At 40.1% G+C, this 16243-nt stretch overlaps 1 protein-coding gene across 1 annotated transcript in view; it reads right to left on the bottom strand.

The window, feature by feature from the left end:
• Window positions 1–456: 456 nt before the first annotated feature.
• Window positions 457–16243, bottom strand: part of HIP1 (huntingtin interacting protein 1) — a 93599-nt gene continuing 77812 nt past the window's right edge. Inside the window, exons 24-30 of the mRNA XM_063449719.1 lie at window positions 14084–14177; window positions 13629–13729; window positions 11855–11960; window positions 9231–9354; window positions 8947–9008; window positions 7038–7146; window positions 457–1952 (exon numbers count right to left, since the gene is read on the bottom strand). Coding sequence (XP_063305789.1) covers window positions 1942–1952; window positions 7038–7146; window positions 8947–9008; window positions 9231–9354; window positions 11855–11960; window positions 13629–13729; window positions 14084–14177 — 607 coding nt within the window. The 3' untranslated portion in view covers window positions 457–1941. The remainder of the gene's footprint in view (window positions 1953–7037; window positions 7147–8946; window positions 9009–9230; window positions 9355–11854; window positions 11961–13628; window positions 13730–14083; window positions 14178–16243) is intronic.

Genomic DNA, 16243 nt, shown 5'->3' with positions numbered 1-16243 from the left:
CCTATATAATTAGCAACAGCTAAAGTTCAGGATCTTAATCAAGGCCGATGAAGGCAGGTGAGGACTTGAATATCATCTATCTATGCAGCATGTGCATGCAGTACAAATACTTGTACAGTCAGGGGAGGAAGTAGAACTTCCTCTTCTGATGTGTGGAAGAAAAGAGGTAGGATTATAGCTGCAGTAATTTTTGCAAATCACTATAGTTATAAGAAAACTTGTAAGGAGACTCAGAGAGGACCACCTTGCTGCGTAACTCATAATATTAGCATAACTTGCTATGATGTTGGACTACCCCTTTGATGGGGCATAATATCCCAACAACATTTATCAACAGCTTTGCTACAGTATGCAACTATAGAGCTAGATTATTTTCCCTTTAGTATATCTTATTGATCATACTTTTAAAGGAGCAGTTGTTTATTTTAACAAAGCAATACTTTTTATCATACCAGATTAAAACTCAATCACTTTATTACTTATGTATCTGTCTGAAAATCTATGGATGTCAGGTATACAATTATCCAGAATGATTCAAAATTGAAATAAATACAGAATCCTTGGCTTTGTCAACCGATCTCATAGGAAGACTTGAGACCATACTTAAATAGAAGAGGTTACATGGTTGATTGAAAGAGAGAAGACACACTTTTGCACAAAAAAAAAGGACAGAAAAAAAAAAAAAGGAATATGGTTTATTCATGTGAATGGATGACATGTAGTTGTGTCACACATCACATTGGCAGACACGTGAAGTCAATACACCATGGACTACATGATGTGCCTCCTGTTAATCTCACAGTGTGCTCAGAATTACTGCCTAAAGGAACATCTACCGATGTTTCTGTATTTATGGCTGTGTAGGACGCTACAGGACCCGGGGTTGTGAACCAGAAGCACCATAATCAGAGATAATTGATGAAGAGTTTTGTCCTACATTGGTTACTTCTTAATGTGTGCACAAAGTGATGATGTGGTGGTGTCTTCTCCTGCAACACTCCAAATTACCATGGCTAAGATCACTACACTGCACATTACCACCATCTTTTGTATTTTATATCGTCACAGCAAATCATCCCCAGTTAGCAATATTAAAGCTGGAAAAATGTCTTCTAAAGATGCATAGACCCCGTCTTATTCCCATCACTTTTGAATCAGTCTCCACCTTGTGATTATGTTTGCAGCACCAATACTATCAGTACAACTGATGGATTGCATTTCAGAATAAGTGTTCCTGAGAACAGGCTTCTGTGGTTCGTAATACCATCCCTCTTGTAATATCTGTGGTCCTAACACAGGCTCCTAGTAGGATGCCATAAGGTTTCCCATCATACAGGAGCATTCTTTAAGCAGGTTACTGACTCTGATTATGTGTCAGTCATTTGCATATAAAAAAAAAAACTGAACAGTAAGTGCTCTAGTTTTACCTTTTGCAAAGGTTGAAACACTGCCCTTCTGCTACCTCACTGAATCCACACCATTCTATTCCACACATTGATGCCATTAAGAATTCTGGAATATTATTAATGCGCCGAAGATGGCTTAACACTTGTCACCCAGACGGCAATAAAGTATCATTTTATCACCTGTCAGTTAGTTCCATTGTTCTCATATTGGTGATGTTAAATGCTAAACTATAATACACAACAAGAAACAGAGAATTTCTTTGACATCCAAGCATGTTGAAGGGGAGAGGTGGTTTGGAGCGTGATGGGCAATATAATGGTATTGTCTTGTTGTTGGCTTCCCTCTTGTGCCCCCACGCTGCTTCACTGCCGCCATCCCTCCTCTGCCACTTCTGTGGGCCGTTGGGAATACTCAGTACCAGATAGTCCTGGCTTTGTTGGAGAGGTTTGTATTGAATGCGATACGTGTGCTTTCCAAGTCTGGGATTGCCGCTGTGTGTGCATTCAGCATTGTGATAAAAAGCCGTGGTCCAGCTTATTCTGCATCTGCAAATAACGTAAAAACCATAGAAAAACTGTTATATTAAACCCTTAAGGACACAGGTTCACAAGCTTGACTTTTTTTTGCTGCTTGTGTTAAACTGCAATATGCATTTTTCTAATTTATTGCACCAACACATATTATATGTTTTTTTTTGTTTTTTGTTTTTTTTAAAGGCCAAAACAACTTTAATTTAATGTGACATATACAGCTGACTGAGGAAGCTCACAAATGAGTGAAGTGCGTTTCGGCTGATTTGGACTTTTATTTGGACTTTTATTTACAATTTTTATACTCCAAATTTCTGGTTTTATATTTACTTTTTATTTAGAATCAATACATTTTCTTTATCCATTGAAGTCCTTGGAGCCTCTCGGAGTCTTTACAGGGAAGTGCCATTCTTTCATACTGGCACATCGCTGACCACCCTCAGAGCCAGGATTATAAGGCTCTCAACTAGGAGAGCATCTCAGAGGAAGGGGTGTGTTGCTGCCCAAAGAGCACATAGGCGTATGTACGGAGCCAATATTATATAGGCTCCAGACCATGTGAGTGGTTTCAGTTTTTACTTTCATCACTCATTTTCATTAAAACCATCTACACTATATGTTTTTTATCTCTTTGTTCCCGTCATTGTGTGTTTAAAAGCATATTCCTGAATTGAAGACAACACAAAGTTGTGGAGGTAAGTGAACCCCTCTATCACTTATATTTGTATTAGCGCTCCTCTAGGGCAGTGTTTCCCAACCCAGTCCTCAAGGCACACCTACCAGTCCAGGATTTAAGGATTACCCAGTTTTGTCTAAGGTGTTTTTAGAAAAAAAAAAGAAAAAACACCTTAGACAAAACTGGGTAATCCTTAAATCCTGGACTGGTAGGTGTGCCTTGAGGACTGGGTTGGGAAACACTGCTCTAGGGTGTGTATTTTACACTACTTTTCTATATATTGTTAATTTATTGTGGAAAAAAAAGGGTATTCCACTTGATGTGTTTGAGCTGCTTTGTATTTTAGGCACTGAATAGTTTCACCTATCACCTCTGTAATTAGGGTTTTTTGTTTAAGTTGACATATACATTCTCATAAGTTGACATATACATATATACATTCTCATTATTTTTGTAGTAAGCTTAATAGCCAGATTTATATAAAGAAGACATCAGAGGCTATTTACCTAATGGTATATTAACAGCCAATCTCTCACCCACCCCTTCTGCTACCCCGCAAGTATCTGCAGATTACAGCAACACCTGTTCTCTTTCTGGTCTGGGGGTCCACCCGGAGCGAAGTCTGGGCAGCCGTCCATATACCCATGGGGATACCTGAGCATTGGGGATCCGGTGGGCACGAGATCCCACCACTGATGGATGGGGGACCGATGAACATGAGGCACTAGCCCCTTTAAGGCCTGGAGCTGCGGGAACAGGGACAATATGCTTTGTGGCATACTCCGCCCGAACCTGCTAATCACTCTGCAAAGTCTGCACAAACATGGGCTGGATGTGAAACATATCGATCCTGGCAAGGAACTGTCCCAAACCCTGTGACCACCCTGTGGCATCGATGAAGCCTTTTGCAAGCCTCCTGCCACACAGGACTCTACTCTCCTGCTACTACAGCAGTAAAATGTGAAAACACCCTGTGTTTTTTCATTCTCATATAGCCTCTCTCTAATGATTTCACCTAATGTTTATTTCATGATTTAACCAAAACCCAGTGGCTTTCTAACTACCCTCAGAGCCTGGCAGTCCACCCACCTGTCCCATTTTCTCTTGTCTCCTAATTACTGGAAACTTACCTAGCATGTTCTACACACATTAACTAGGCTAACTACATGTCAGCTTCTTAAGCCGATTTCTTTCTTCCCATACTGTTATACCCACTGACATATTTTGTACGACCCTGTTTATTAATTGTTTCTATTATAAAATTGTGCACATCTCGCTAATGCCTCAAATGTAACATGGGATGATACGCTTGAGGATTGATGTTGGGGTACCTCAAGCTTGTATGTTATACTCTCATGCACTGCAAAAAAAATAAAAAAAAAAAATTGAGATACATCCATTCCAGTTTTTTTGATTTTCAAAATTCGAATTTTGACGCTGGGTCCGTTTCCCATTTTGGAGCATTCAAACTACAACACAAAGGGCCTGCTAATTCAAACTACCCCACAAAGGCCTGCCCTTTATTAAAGAAGACACCCCAGGGAACTTCAAAAGGCATATTTTGAACCTTAGCGTGGGATCATTTTTTCTCTAGTTTGTATTAAGTGTAGTGGTAATAAGCATTTTTATGCCTATTTGACACACACTTTGAGATTTTACTGCATATTTTTCAATCCTTATGTGTGGTATGGCAATATAGCACTTCATATGTGGCTTAGCTATGTTGTCTGAGTACAGTAATACCCCCGAGAGTACCATTGCCAGGTACATGTGGATGTTGAAGGGGGTAATTTGAGACACAGCCATTTAAGCTTTTTTTTTTTTCTTCAAACTTTGAAATTTGGCCCTGGGTCCATTTCTTACATGGGGTACATTGTGGATGTTGAAGCAAAAAGTTTGAGATACGCCAATTTCATATTTTTCCAAAGTTGATGCTTTTCCTATGTCTCATTTTAGAGCATGTTAGCTCTCAAATTATCTCTCAAAGTCTTATCTACTCTTAAATATAAGCAGCTCATCAATTCAAATTATGAACAAGCAAATTACTACTTGCTGTGAAAGGTTTAATATTTGGCGCACATCAGGTGGTACCCAGTCATCTGCATTGTTGGCAATGCTATGGGAATCAAGTCTTTCTGCTGTGGTTTAAGCAGAATGAGACAAAAAGTAATCATTGCTGTAATCTGCATCACGTTCTGAGGCACTGTCTGTCATCTGAGTCCACTGTCAGATTTTGTAAGCCTCTTCGGTGCTGAACCTCCTAAGTATTTTAAACATTTTTAAACAAGAACTTTAACTAAATAATGTTACAAACAATGTTTTTTTTTCTATTTCTTAATGTATTTATTTGTTGTTTTTTAACCCCAACTAATGTAAGACTAAAGTTCCCACAAACTACCACCCGCCCCAATTAACTAAATAAAGTTTTGAAAAGTAATAAAATAGTCAGTCAGCGGTCTCCTTGGCCCTGAACCTCCTCAGCATCTCTAACTTTTAAACAAAAGACCAATTAAAAAAACATATAAATGGCATTTAGATGTTAACATGTATTCGCCCAGAGTGTGGAAAACTTTAACCCCTTAAGAACCAAACTTCTGGAATAAAAGGGAATCATGACATGTTACACATGTCATGTGTCCTTAAGGGGTTAAATATGTTCATAATGGGTTAAAATTCTGTATGCCACCTCGGCACTAGGTTGTTAAAATTCTGTATGCCACCTCGGCACTAAATTTCCCAAGCATGGTGTACAGCTAATCTTTAAGTAAATACCGTATTTATTTTTACATTTTAAAAAAACTTTTTTTCTTAACTTTTCTACTTATTTAAACTTTCATTTAACCTTTTTTTTTTTACTTTTCACCACTGTGGTGGTAGTCACCATCACCTGGGGTTTCATACGGACATTTTATGTAGTGCCCTGGATCTATTTTAGGGAAAAGGACCACGTGTGTGGCCGGTCAGAACTTTAACACGGCAGCATTTCCCATACACTGCATGTATCTGAGCGCTATTTGGAGAACTTGGGTGCTCAGATCAGGGCTATTTAATGATGTATTATTTGTGGGGTTATTTTATGTTTTTATTATGTTTTGGGGTATTTTTATGTTTTTATATTTTTGTGTTTGCCTCTCTGTTCCTGAGAGATAATTAGCTTACCAGTCTTTAACGCAATTATCTCCCAGAGATTCCTAGGAGGGGCTTGTGGTGAAGACAATAGAGGCCCCCTGCTGGGGTTTGTGTATAAAAAGGCTGTGTTTAGATACATTAAACCAGTTGTACTCCCAGAAATATGTGTCATCTAGTTACTGGGAGGGGAACGGGCTAATCACTGATCCAGCTTTTTCCAGCTCGTGGGGGATTCAGCAGGAAAAGTCCTTGTAAGGACTACAGCTCCCAGGACTGTGTCGTCCAGTCCCTGGGAGGGAATAGAGCTAGTCCCCTATCCTGTTCCAGAATGGAGAGGCGCCAGGAGGACCCCATGGGGTCAAGCCATGGCAAGGTTTTCCCCTGTTCCAGCTCGTAAGCAGTCCTTGACGGAGGTACCCAGCCGGGGTACAGGGAGTTCCGCTACAACCACTAACTAGCCTAACACTAAATCCCCAGCTAACTAAATCCCCAATTCAAAACTATTGAAATAAAAAAATATGCTAATTTCACTCCGGAGGGTAAAAAATAAACAAAAACAAAATAAGGTCAAGCAGTGATAAAAGGGCAGGAAAAGGGTTATTTGGAAAAAAAAGAAAAATAGGGTTAAAGGGGGGTCTGGATACTTCAATACTAATTTCTTCAAACAAGGACACCAAGTAGCCCACCAATCAGTCACTCTCCACTTCACAACTCACAATAAGGTGGAGGGAGGTGGATCAAATTCTCAGCAGCACTGGCTGTCACAGTGATCACATGGACTGGAACATTTACATTTGCATCTGCTGGTCTGCCTTGGACACCGAGGCACCCAACAACAACATTAACCCCACGATTTTAAGGAACATGGCAATCTGTTGTTAATTTAAATGTTCCGCTATGCGTCCTCAAGGGTAGGAATCACATGATGGAAAACTTCCATTCAACGTTGCAAAGGGGTTAATGTTTATATACACAAGGAAATCTATATCCAAAAGTGGTAGCATAGCAAGAACTCAATGGGTAGCCAATTAAGAGCTCCACATAGAGTTTAGCAGCACTGCATTTTGGCATAACTCATAAGACTTGAATCTTAATAGTATCTCATGAGAATTGGAGACAGTGGATAGATTTCCCAGTCCTTGGAAATAGTCCAAAAGAGAAGTCAAGATCAAGTCTGGGTCAAAGGAGTACAGAATAAACTTGATAACTCTTGATAACCTGGGTCAAGAGAGCAAGAGCAACAGAGAAAATATGAACAAAGTGTATGTGTAGTCTTCTAAATTTCAATAGCTTACCATTTCCCCAGCCCTCTGAGACTCCTGCAAGTTCATAGTGTTTTTTCCGGAGTTCTCCTAGTTTCTCTCTTTCCTTTTGCAATTGGTTTTCAAGCTCCAGGACTCGAACCTGTCAAGGACAAACCAGTGTAAATATTGGATTGTTTATTGCATTGAAATCAAAGATATCCTCATCACTCAATATGTTTACCTCGTGTCAAATAGGAGCAGCAAGATTTGCCTTATAATGCAGTGCTTGTTCCATTGATACATGGACCTTTTATAGAAGGATTCTGTCTAAACGGCAGAGTCTCATTTTACTGTGATGATAGTTATTACCCAGCTCATCTAGCAGTATACTCTATGTGCTGTGTCCAATGAACAGGGAAAACTACAAAGATGAACCAAAATAATCATTCCTCTAAACCTCCACCAATTACTAGGATCCAGCCCAAACCTAGGTTAAATTAAATTAGAACAACGTTAACTATTAGGCTTTATTGAGTGTTGCCAAAAGTGGAAGTTATAATAAGGGAAGAAATGTGATAAGAGCTACTTAAATCTGCTCACACAGTTCTCCAGTACCTATTGGAAATCCCTAGGTGTAGAAGGGAGTAATAGGACTTAAATACGATCTAAATATCTGACAGGTGAGTAATAGGCTGTAACTTCCAAATTGCCCGATTCGCATTTTGGTGCAAAACAGGTGCACATGTTTTGCACCAAAACGCGCGTCGGGCAATTTGGAGTTTTTTTTTTTTTAAATGGGCACTTAAATGTTTTTTTTACATATGGTGATTTGAGCATTTTGGCTCTCAAAATGGTTATTATCTAACTATACTCTGTTTCTTGTTACCTCTCAATACATTTGGATAATGTTGTACCCACTGACCCTAGACAGGTTACAGCCTGTACTCACTGATATTTAGATCGTATTTAAGTCCTATTACTCCCTTCTACACCTAGGGATGTAAAATAGGTACTGGAGAATTGTGTGAGCAGATCTAAGTAGCTCTTGTCACATTTGTTCCCTAATTATAACTTCCACTTTTTTCAACACTGAATAAAGCCTAATACTGGACGTTGTTCTAATTTAATTTAACCTAGGTTTGGCCTGGTTCCTAGTAATAGGTGGAGGTTTAGCCTTATTAGACTGGTGATTATTATTATTATTATTTGACCGTGGTTTGTTATATAGCATTTGTTACATTTATTTCTAAAATGATACTGTTACTATTCCAGGAGAAACTTCCTATCAGTTAGTTCTGAGAGGAATTGTCCTTTTGTTTCATATCTGGTTTTTTTGGACACCTGGAGTGTCTTTCTAGTGTATAGATTCAGTGGAGGTTTGCATGCAAATGCTTGCATCCTACCGCTGACACTTAATATTTTTCTTGTTTGAAAACTACAAAGATGGCTGTATGTCCCCCAAATTAAACACAATGCTGTGCGTTCTTGAATGCTAATGTGATGCATTTTGTTTTGGGTGGATGGCTGTAATTAAGCATACTTAAATAATGTTGCAAATGCTATTCTTGAGGAGGCAGAAAGATGTTGAGGAATTGTTCCATTTTCAATCCATACATTCGCTGGTGGTAATTTCACCAACAGAGTCCCAGACTACCTGTATACCCGAAGCTGACTCAGTTACATGTATGTTTTATTGGATACAAAGAATATCTTTACCAAAGAATATCCGGGTCATAGCCAACACTTTTACTCAAAAAAAAATAAAAAATTTAAAACTTAGTAACATTTTTTTCCTAGTATTTACAAAGCATCTTATATAAATAATATATAATATACATATAATAGAGAGCGCCTAGACCATTTTCTTTTTACATCCAATATATAATTACGTAAATATATAAACTAATAATAATACAGAATACTTTGCTGAACTTATAGTAGCCGAAAATCAAGCTGTTACCTGAGAATCCATCTCCTGTCGTTTGATCTGGGTAAGTGTCACGCTGGAAAAATCCATTGTGTCTGTGAGAAATGGGAGAAGGATAGCGGTTAGAAGAAAAGACAAAATATCTGATGTTAAATGGGATTTCTCAGACAAAACACACACCAGTGATGAGAGAACTGTAATTCAAAAACAATCATTATCAATAATTAGAGCTGAAGACAAACTATCACAAGAAACGAACAAATAAATGCCCGTTAGACGTAGTAAAAAGTTTTTAACCCACAACCCACTGCACTTGCCTTTCTCTTCAATTTGGGACTTGACCAACTTTGTAGACGCCACTACCCCAGCAGCATTTTGGTTTACAACTCTGGAGGCCTGCTGAAGCTTGACAAGATTAGCACTGTCCTTCTCAGACTTTACCTGGAAGAAATAGCATTATGTACATGGTGAAAAATTAATAAAAAACAAACTAAATATAAACATGAATCTAGGATGTTTATTACTAAGATAAAAAAAAAACATGTAAATGGGTGATAAATAGTGATGTCCCGAACGGTTCGCTGGCGAATAGTTCCTGGCGAACATAGGGTGTTCGCGTTCGCCACAGACGGCGAACATATGCGATGTTCGGTCTGCCCCCTATTTTTTTTTTTTTTTGGTTTGTGGCCAAATTTACTAATACTGAGTAAAAATTACTTAGTATTAGTAAATTGTGCCCCTACTCGCAATACCGCGAGTAGGGGCATGTCTATTAAACTGTGGCTGCTCACTGTTAAAAAAAAAAAAAAACGGTCCCCCCTCCCTGAGCCCTAAAGTAAAAAAAGGGGGGAGGACCTATTGTCCTCCCCCCCCAGCCCCCACCCCTGAGCGGCAGGTGGGGGCCCTAAATACCAATAGGGGGGGACCTATTGTTTTTCCCCCCGGCCCCCACCCCTGAGCGGCGGGTGGGGGCCCTAAATACCAATAGGGGGACCTATTGTCCTCCCCCCCGGCCCCCACCCCTGAGTGGCGGGTGGGGGCCCTAAATACCAATAGGGGGGGGCTATTGTCCTCCCCCCCCAAAAAAAATTATCCCCCTACCTACCCCCCTCACCCTAAAAATAATGAGGGGGGGGGCCTTTAACTAAAAACCTGTAAAAAAATTAGATAAAAACAACTTACCATTCGATGTTTTCTTTATTCTAAAATCTTATTTTTTCAGCCCCAAAAAAGCCAAATAAAAAACCATAATAACCGACGCAATAAAAAAAAAAAATCCATCTTCACCCATGGAGGGCTCCACGCAGACTGAGCTCTGCAGGGCGGGGGAAGGCTTATAGAGTTTTTAGTTAAAGGTCCCCCCCTCATTATTTTTCGGGTGAGGGGGAAGGTAGGGGGATCATTTTTTATTTGTGGGGGGGGAGGGGTGACTCAGGGGTGGGGGCTGGGGGGGGACAGTAGGCCCCCCATTAATGTTATTTTTAGGGCCCCCACCCACCGCTCAGGGGTGGGGGCTGGGGGGGGACAGTAGGCCCCCCCTTATTGTTATTTTTAGGGCCCCCACCCACCGCTCAGGGGTGGGGGCCGGGGACAGTAGGTCCCCCCTTATTGTTATTTTTCGGGCCCCCACCCACCGCTCAGGGGTGGGGGCCGGGGGGGACAGTAGGTCACCCCCTCATTGTTAATTTTAGGGCCCCCACCCACCGCTCAGGAGAGAGGGACGGGGGGGGACAGTAGGTCCCCCTTATTGTTATTTTTAGGGCCCCCACCCACCGCTCAGGGGTGGGGGCCGGGGGGGACAGTAGGTCCCCCCTTATTGTTAATTTTAGGGCCCCCACCCACCGCTCAGGGGTGGGGCCGGGGGGGGAGGACAGTAGGTCCCCCCCCTTATTACCATTATGGCCCCCACCCGCCGCCCAGGGGTGGGGGCCGGAGAGGGGGAGGACAGTATGTCCCCCCCTCATTATCTTTATGGCCCCCACCCGCCGCCCAGGGGTGGGGGCCGGGGGGGGGGGAGGGAAGGAGAGTAGGTCTCCTCCCCCCCCTCCCTTCAACCACTATTGTGGCCAGAAAGAGTCCCTGTGGGTTTTAAAATTTGCCTGCCTATTGAAGTCTATGGCGGTTCGCGAACATTTGTGGAAGTTCGCGAACCGAAAATTTTATGTTTGCGACATCACTAGTGATAAAGATCCATAAGGCTTCCTCTTCAAGATACCCCTGTATGGCATGTTGAAGATCCCTGTATGGACCTCTGCAATGCCTTATTAAGAATGTTGAGTTGTTTAAATGAGCAGTAAACTTTTTTTGTTTGGGATCAGTGAATGACATCATGATTTGCAGCACTGCTCATAAGTTCTGAATTCTTCGCACTTCCTACAATGTCATAACTTGGTTATCAGGTGAACTCAGCCAGGACACTGTTAGACATGTTTGAGTCTTGTGCAATTGAGAGAACAATAGCCAGAAGACTACCAAGGTTTTTCACTAAAGTAAGAATTGCTGGAAATTTCAATATTCTCCAAGTCAATCTTATTCAGTTTACGTATTTTTGCCTTACATTTGAAATTCACTTTGAATTCCCAGCTTTCCTGAATAACCGTGTATATCTGTCCATAAAACCATCATATCCTGGAAATAATGTGCATGAAGCAAAATCACACACTTTTTTTCAAGCATCAATTAAACACAGTAATTATGGGTCCTTTAACAGATGCAAACAAGCCATATGTTAGCATAGAAACTGTAACAATATTGTCTTCATGTGTTTCACAAACAAATGGTTCAAAAGAAGGAAAGCTATACACTAATTACTACTCATTTACATAAACTGCTCAAAACAGAGAATTTGCATTTTTAATTTCTAAAATGTTTAGTTACTAGGGCTCTATGAATCTTTAATACAGTCTAAATATGCCTTTCATTGGCAGGGTTAGCGTCATACCTTTGAAGCCGCAACAAGCTGGGCCGTGCTAGCGGCAATTTCATGGGAACACACCATGAGGTCTTCAAACTTTCCCTGTCCCTGGACCACAAGGTCTGCAGCGTCCCTGAAAAGGGGGAGAGAATGAGGAATACAGGAATGGGGGAAGAAACAGATAATGGAATGTAAATAGATGATGACAATGGTGATGAAACAACCTAGAATTATTATTAATTTATTCAAATTGTAGTTAGTAATGGGCAACTATATTCTATTAGACCAGTGGTTCCAAAACCAGTCATCATGGCCCACCAACAATCCAGGATTTATGTATTTCCCTTGTTTATTCCAGTAGAGATACTGACAAAACCTGGATTGTTGGTGGGCCATGACTACTGGTTTGGCAACCATTGTATTAGACTATTCATCAGAGCTAATTAGTAACATAAGTTAAATACCAAGTACATTTCCACAAAATCCGACAACTTACGATCTTGAAGCATTGGTGTAAGAAAAACAAAAGCCTGAAAAGGATGATTTAGCATGTACAAGAAAGTAGGGATTTCAATGTATGATAGTGAAAATAAAATAACCTTACAGTTGTTGTACAGAGGTTGTGATCTAGAAGATTTTTAGATGACAAGTAAGAGGACATATAATTAGCAGACAAGATAGATTTGATGGAGTTGAACCAAGGTGGAAAATAAAAAATGAGCTTACTAGAGTGCCAGACTGAGATTCAAAGTGAAATTTGGCATTCTGTAAAAGACAGCTACTCGCTAAAAGTAGCAATGGGCATTTTAGAAACTAGCGGATGGCCAGTACAAAACAGCAACACGATTGTATAAAAACCCTTAGTGACTGCCAGTTGTCTGGGGTGCCCTATGATGGCTGCCTGTGCTGCCTTATGGCAGCATCAGCCTTAGTTCTAACCATTCTTCATAAACATTTGCACATATTATCTTCACCCAACACAGAAAAACACATATATATATATATATATATATATATATATATACATAATAAAGTAACAATGATTAGTAACCAGAGAGAACGTTGTAAGAAAGATTTTAAAAAAGCCTCAGAGAACCCAAGGCAAACTTTCTAATCTATAAGGAAAGTGTCCATATGTAACAAATCATTATATTCTTGGTTACAAACTTGGAACTATGCCCAGAAAACTAATAGTATGTCTTAAACCAGTTTTCCTGTTCCAAAATATAGGCTCTAATAAAATAATAAGATAGCTGTCTCTGTATTTTATGATTGATGTCTACATTTTGGGTAAAAAAGAGGATTAGTATACAAGTAGATAAGTAAGAAATAGTGGGTAAGGGGCAGGTAAAAAAAAAAATGTGAATGGTCTTTAGGCACCCTCTCATTAAGTGCAACTTTTACTAATGCAGATCAGCCAAACTAAGAACAAACCAAAGATTGGCCTGCTCATATGCTCAGAGCTGTGCAGATCTAACCACTAATACACTAATATGTATATTAATCATACTAAGGATATTCACAGCGATCCACTGTTTGTTTGGCCTGAGAGTGCATTATCACAGTTTAAAATAAATAGAAAAGAAAAATCAGGATAAAACAATGCAATGAGTGCAGAAGCCTAAAAATGGCTCTACAAACAGGTGTGCAATGGCTTAACATCTAAGGAGTTAACCCCTTAAGTAAAGTCTGAAGCCTGTTATCAATGGTCTGCATCAGGCTCAAGAATGGCTGAAAAAGGTAAAGTTAGCTGATAAAACTCTGTGAAAACAAGGGTGAGCTATCACCGGTCTATACTTACACCATGACTGTTGCTCCCAAACCCACTGCTTTTGAAGCAGAAATTAAACCTTCCGTCCAGCGTGAGTTCCTGGCATAGAATTCTTTAGGTGACGCTGCCCCCTGGGGGAAGATACAATGAGTTTTATTTCCTAATGAACTGCATGCAACAAAATATTTACACATGGCATTATGTGGTTTGGAGATCACTTGTGGATGAACTAACACTGTTTTTATAATAAGATGTAGCTGCTATCATAAAGATAAGTTTAAAGGAAAGCTGGCGGGGTGGCGGGGTGTCAATATGCCATGCATGCAAAGAGAGCTCAGAATTTTATTTGCACAATGAAAATGAGTCCAATGTTGCAATTACGCTTTGTTTATTGAAAACTGCCCTACAGAATGAGGAGCAGCTGGGGTTATGCACTTAAGGCAAATATATAAATAAGTGTATATGAGGAAATGGGTGTAACTTACACGTCCACTCTCTACAATCTCTTTCTGAAGATCTTTGGAGGCCATGATCAAAGCTCGTACACCTTGCATGAGATCTGTACATGACCCCAATATCCTGCAGGACAAACACAAAGGAAATTGGTATTGTTAGCAAGTTATGGAGATGTCTCAATATAAATGGATTTAATGAAATGGAACAATTTGGCAATCAACAGTAGAACTTGATGTGGTGTTACACCATTACCACTATGCAAGAGAAATTGGCTGAAGAGACATTGTGTCTGTCTTAGAACCTTAACAAAAACACTTTGGCAACACAGAGTATAACCAAACACTGTCTCAGTCGATGAAGTTTTCTGACCAATATTTTAAAAAGTTGAATACTGACTCAGACCGCCTGGAACAGCATGCTAAGAAATCAGTCAACTGACTCCTCTGGCCAATAGTCATTTTTGTCTGCATTTGCTTTTATAAGCACTGTGTATCATAAATATGTTAAAGATATGTATATTTAGTACTGTAAAAAAACTTGCGTGTTTGAGAAACCAGATCACAAGCAATCTGAGGATAGACTAAGGAAAAATCAGACAGACATTCAGAGTAGATATTTGTTTTCATTTTTTTTCTGCCTCCCAGTCAGAATTCAGATCATAGTTATTTACCATATGATACCCATCAGGGCCGGACTGGGAGAAAAATTCGGCCCGGGCATTTTTTTTATCACAGCGGCCCACTAAGAAGAAGGCGGGGCAGAGAAGGTGTGTTTCGTCCTCACCAATGACAAACACGCCTCCTCTCAAAGTGAGCATGTTGGTTCAATGCTCTTCCAGGGCAGACCATGCGCAGAACTCTGCTAAAGAGCTCTAGCATGAGAAAAAAAGCCCTGTATTTGTTCTACACAGTGCAAGCAAATTTAATAACATGCTTGCACTGTGTTTCCTTGCAACTTGCCTCTGGTGTCTCTATAAATGGATACCCGGAGACAAAAGGGCCAGGAAAGAGTATTGTGCATGTGTTTGGAGCCTGCTTGTGGGGTTGCGAGTGTGTAGAGTGAGCTGATTGTGGTGTGGTATTGTGTAATAAGGTCGGTTTTAGTCGTGTTGTGTTTTTGGTGTAATGTAATGCATATGTGGCTAAGGGCTGTAGATAATGTGTGTATAGGGGATGTAGTAAGTGTGTGCATACAGGCTATAGTGTGTGTGTGTATAGGTGATGTAGTGTTTGCAGGGGTTGTAGAGAGTGTGTGTTTTGAGGTGTAGTATGTGTTTGCTTACAATGAATCTAGTGTGTTTATAAGGGATCCAGAGTGTGTATTTTAGGAATGTAGTGTGTGTGTGTGTGTGTGTAGATGGCGCAGTGTGTGTGTATACAGGAGTCTAGTGTGTATTTGAAGGGCCCAGAATTTGTAGGAGATCTAGTGAGTGTGTATATAGAAACATAGAAACATAGAATGTGACGGCAGATAAGAACCATTCGGCCCATCTAGTCTGCCCAGTTTTCTAAATACTTTCATTAGTCCCTGGCCTTATCTTATAGTTAGGATAGCCTTATGCCTATCCCACGCATGCTTAAACTCCTTTACTGTGTTAACCTCTACCACTTCAGCTGGAAGGCTATTCCATGCATCCACTACCCTCTCAGTAAAGTAATACTTCCTGATATTATTTTTAAACCTTTGTCCCTCTAATTTAAGACTATGTCCTCTTGTTGTGGTAGTTTTTCTTCTTTTAAATATAGTCTCCTCCTTTACTGTGTTGATTCCCTTTATGTATTTAAATGTTTCTATCATATCCCCCCTGTCTCGTCTTTCCTCCATGCTATACATGTTAAGATCCTTTAACCTTTCCTGGTAAGTTTTATCCTGCAATCCATGAACCAGTTTAGTAGCCCTTCTTATATATAACGGATTCAGAGTGTATAAAGGGATCTAGTGTGCGTATATGATCCAGAGTTGGGTAAGGATCTAGTGTGTGTCTGGAACGTAATGTGTTTAGGAGTGCAGTATGTGTGTGAGGGGTGCTGTAGTATATATATATATATATATATATATATATATATATATATATATATATATATATATAAATATGATAGGAAGTATTGCGTGTGTGTGTTTGGTGCAGTGGGTGTCTGTGAGGGATGTAGTGTGTATGTGAAGGGTGAGGTATGTGTGTGCGATGGATG

The sequence above is a fragment of the Pelobates fuscus genome, chromosome 1 (assembly GCF_036172605.1).
Source record: "Pelobates fuscus isolate aPelFus1 chromosome 1, aPelFus1.pri, whole genome shotgun sequence".
Classification (NCBI taxonomy): Eukaryota; Metazoa; Chordata; class Amphibia; order Anura; family Pelobatidae; genus Pelobates; species Pelobates fuscus.
The sequence above is the reverse complement of the archived record's forward strand: the minus strand, read 5'-3'. Positions and strand labels throughout refer to the sequence as shown.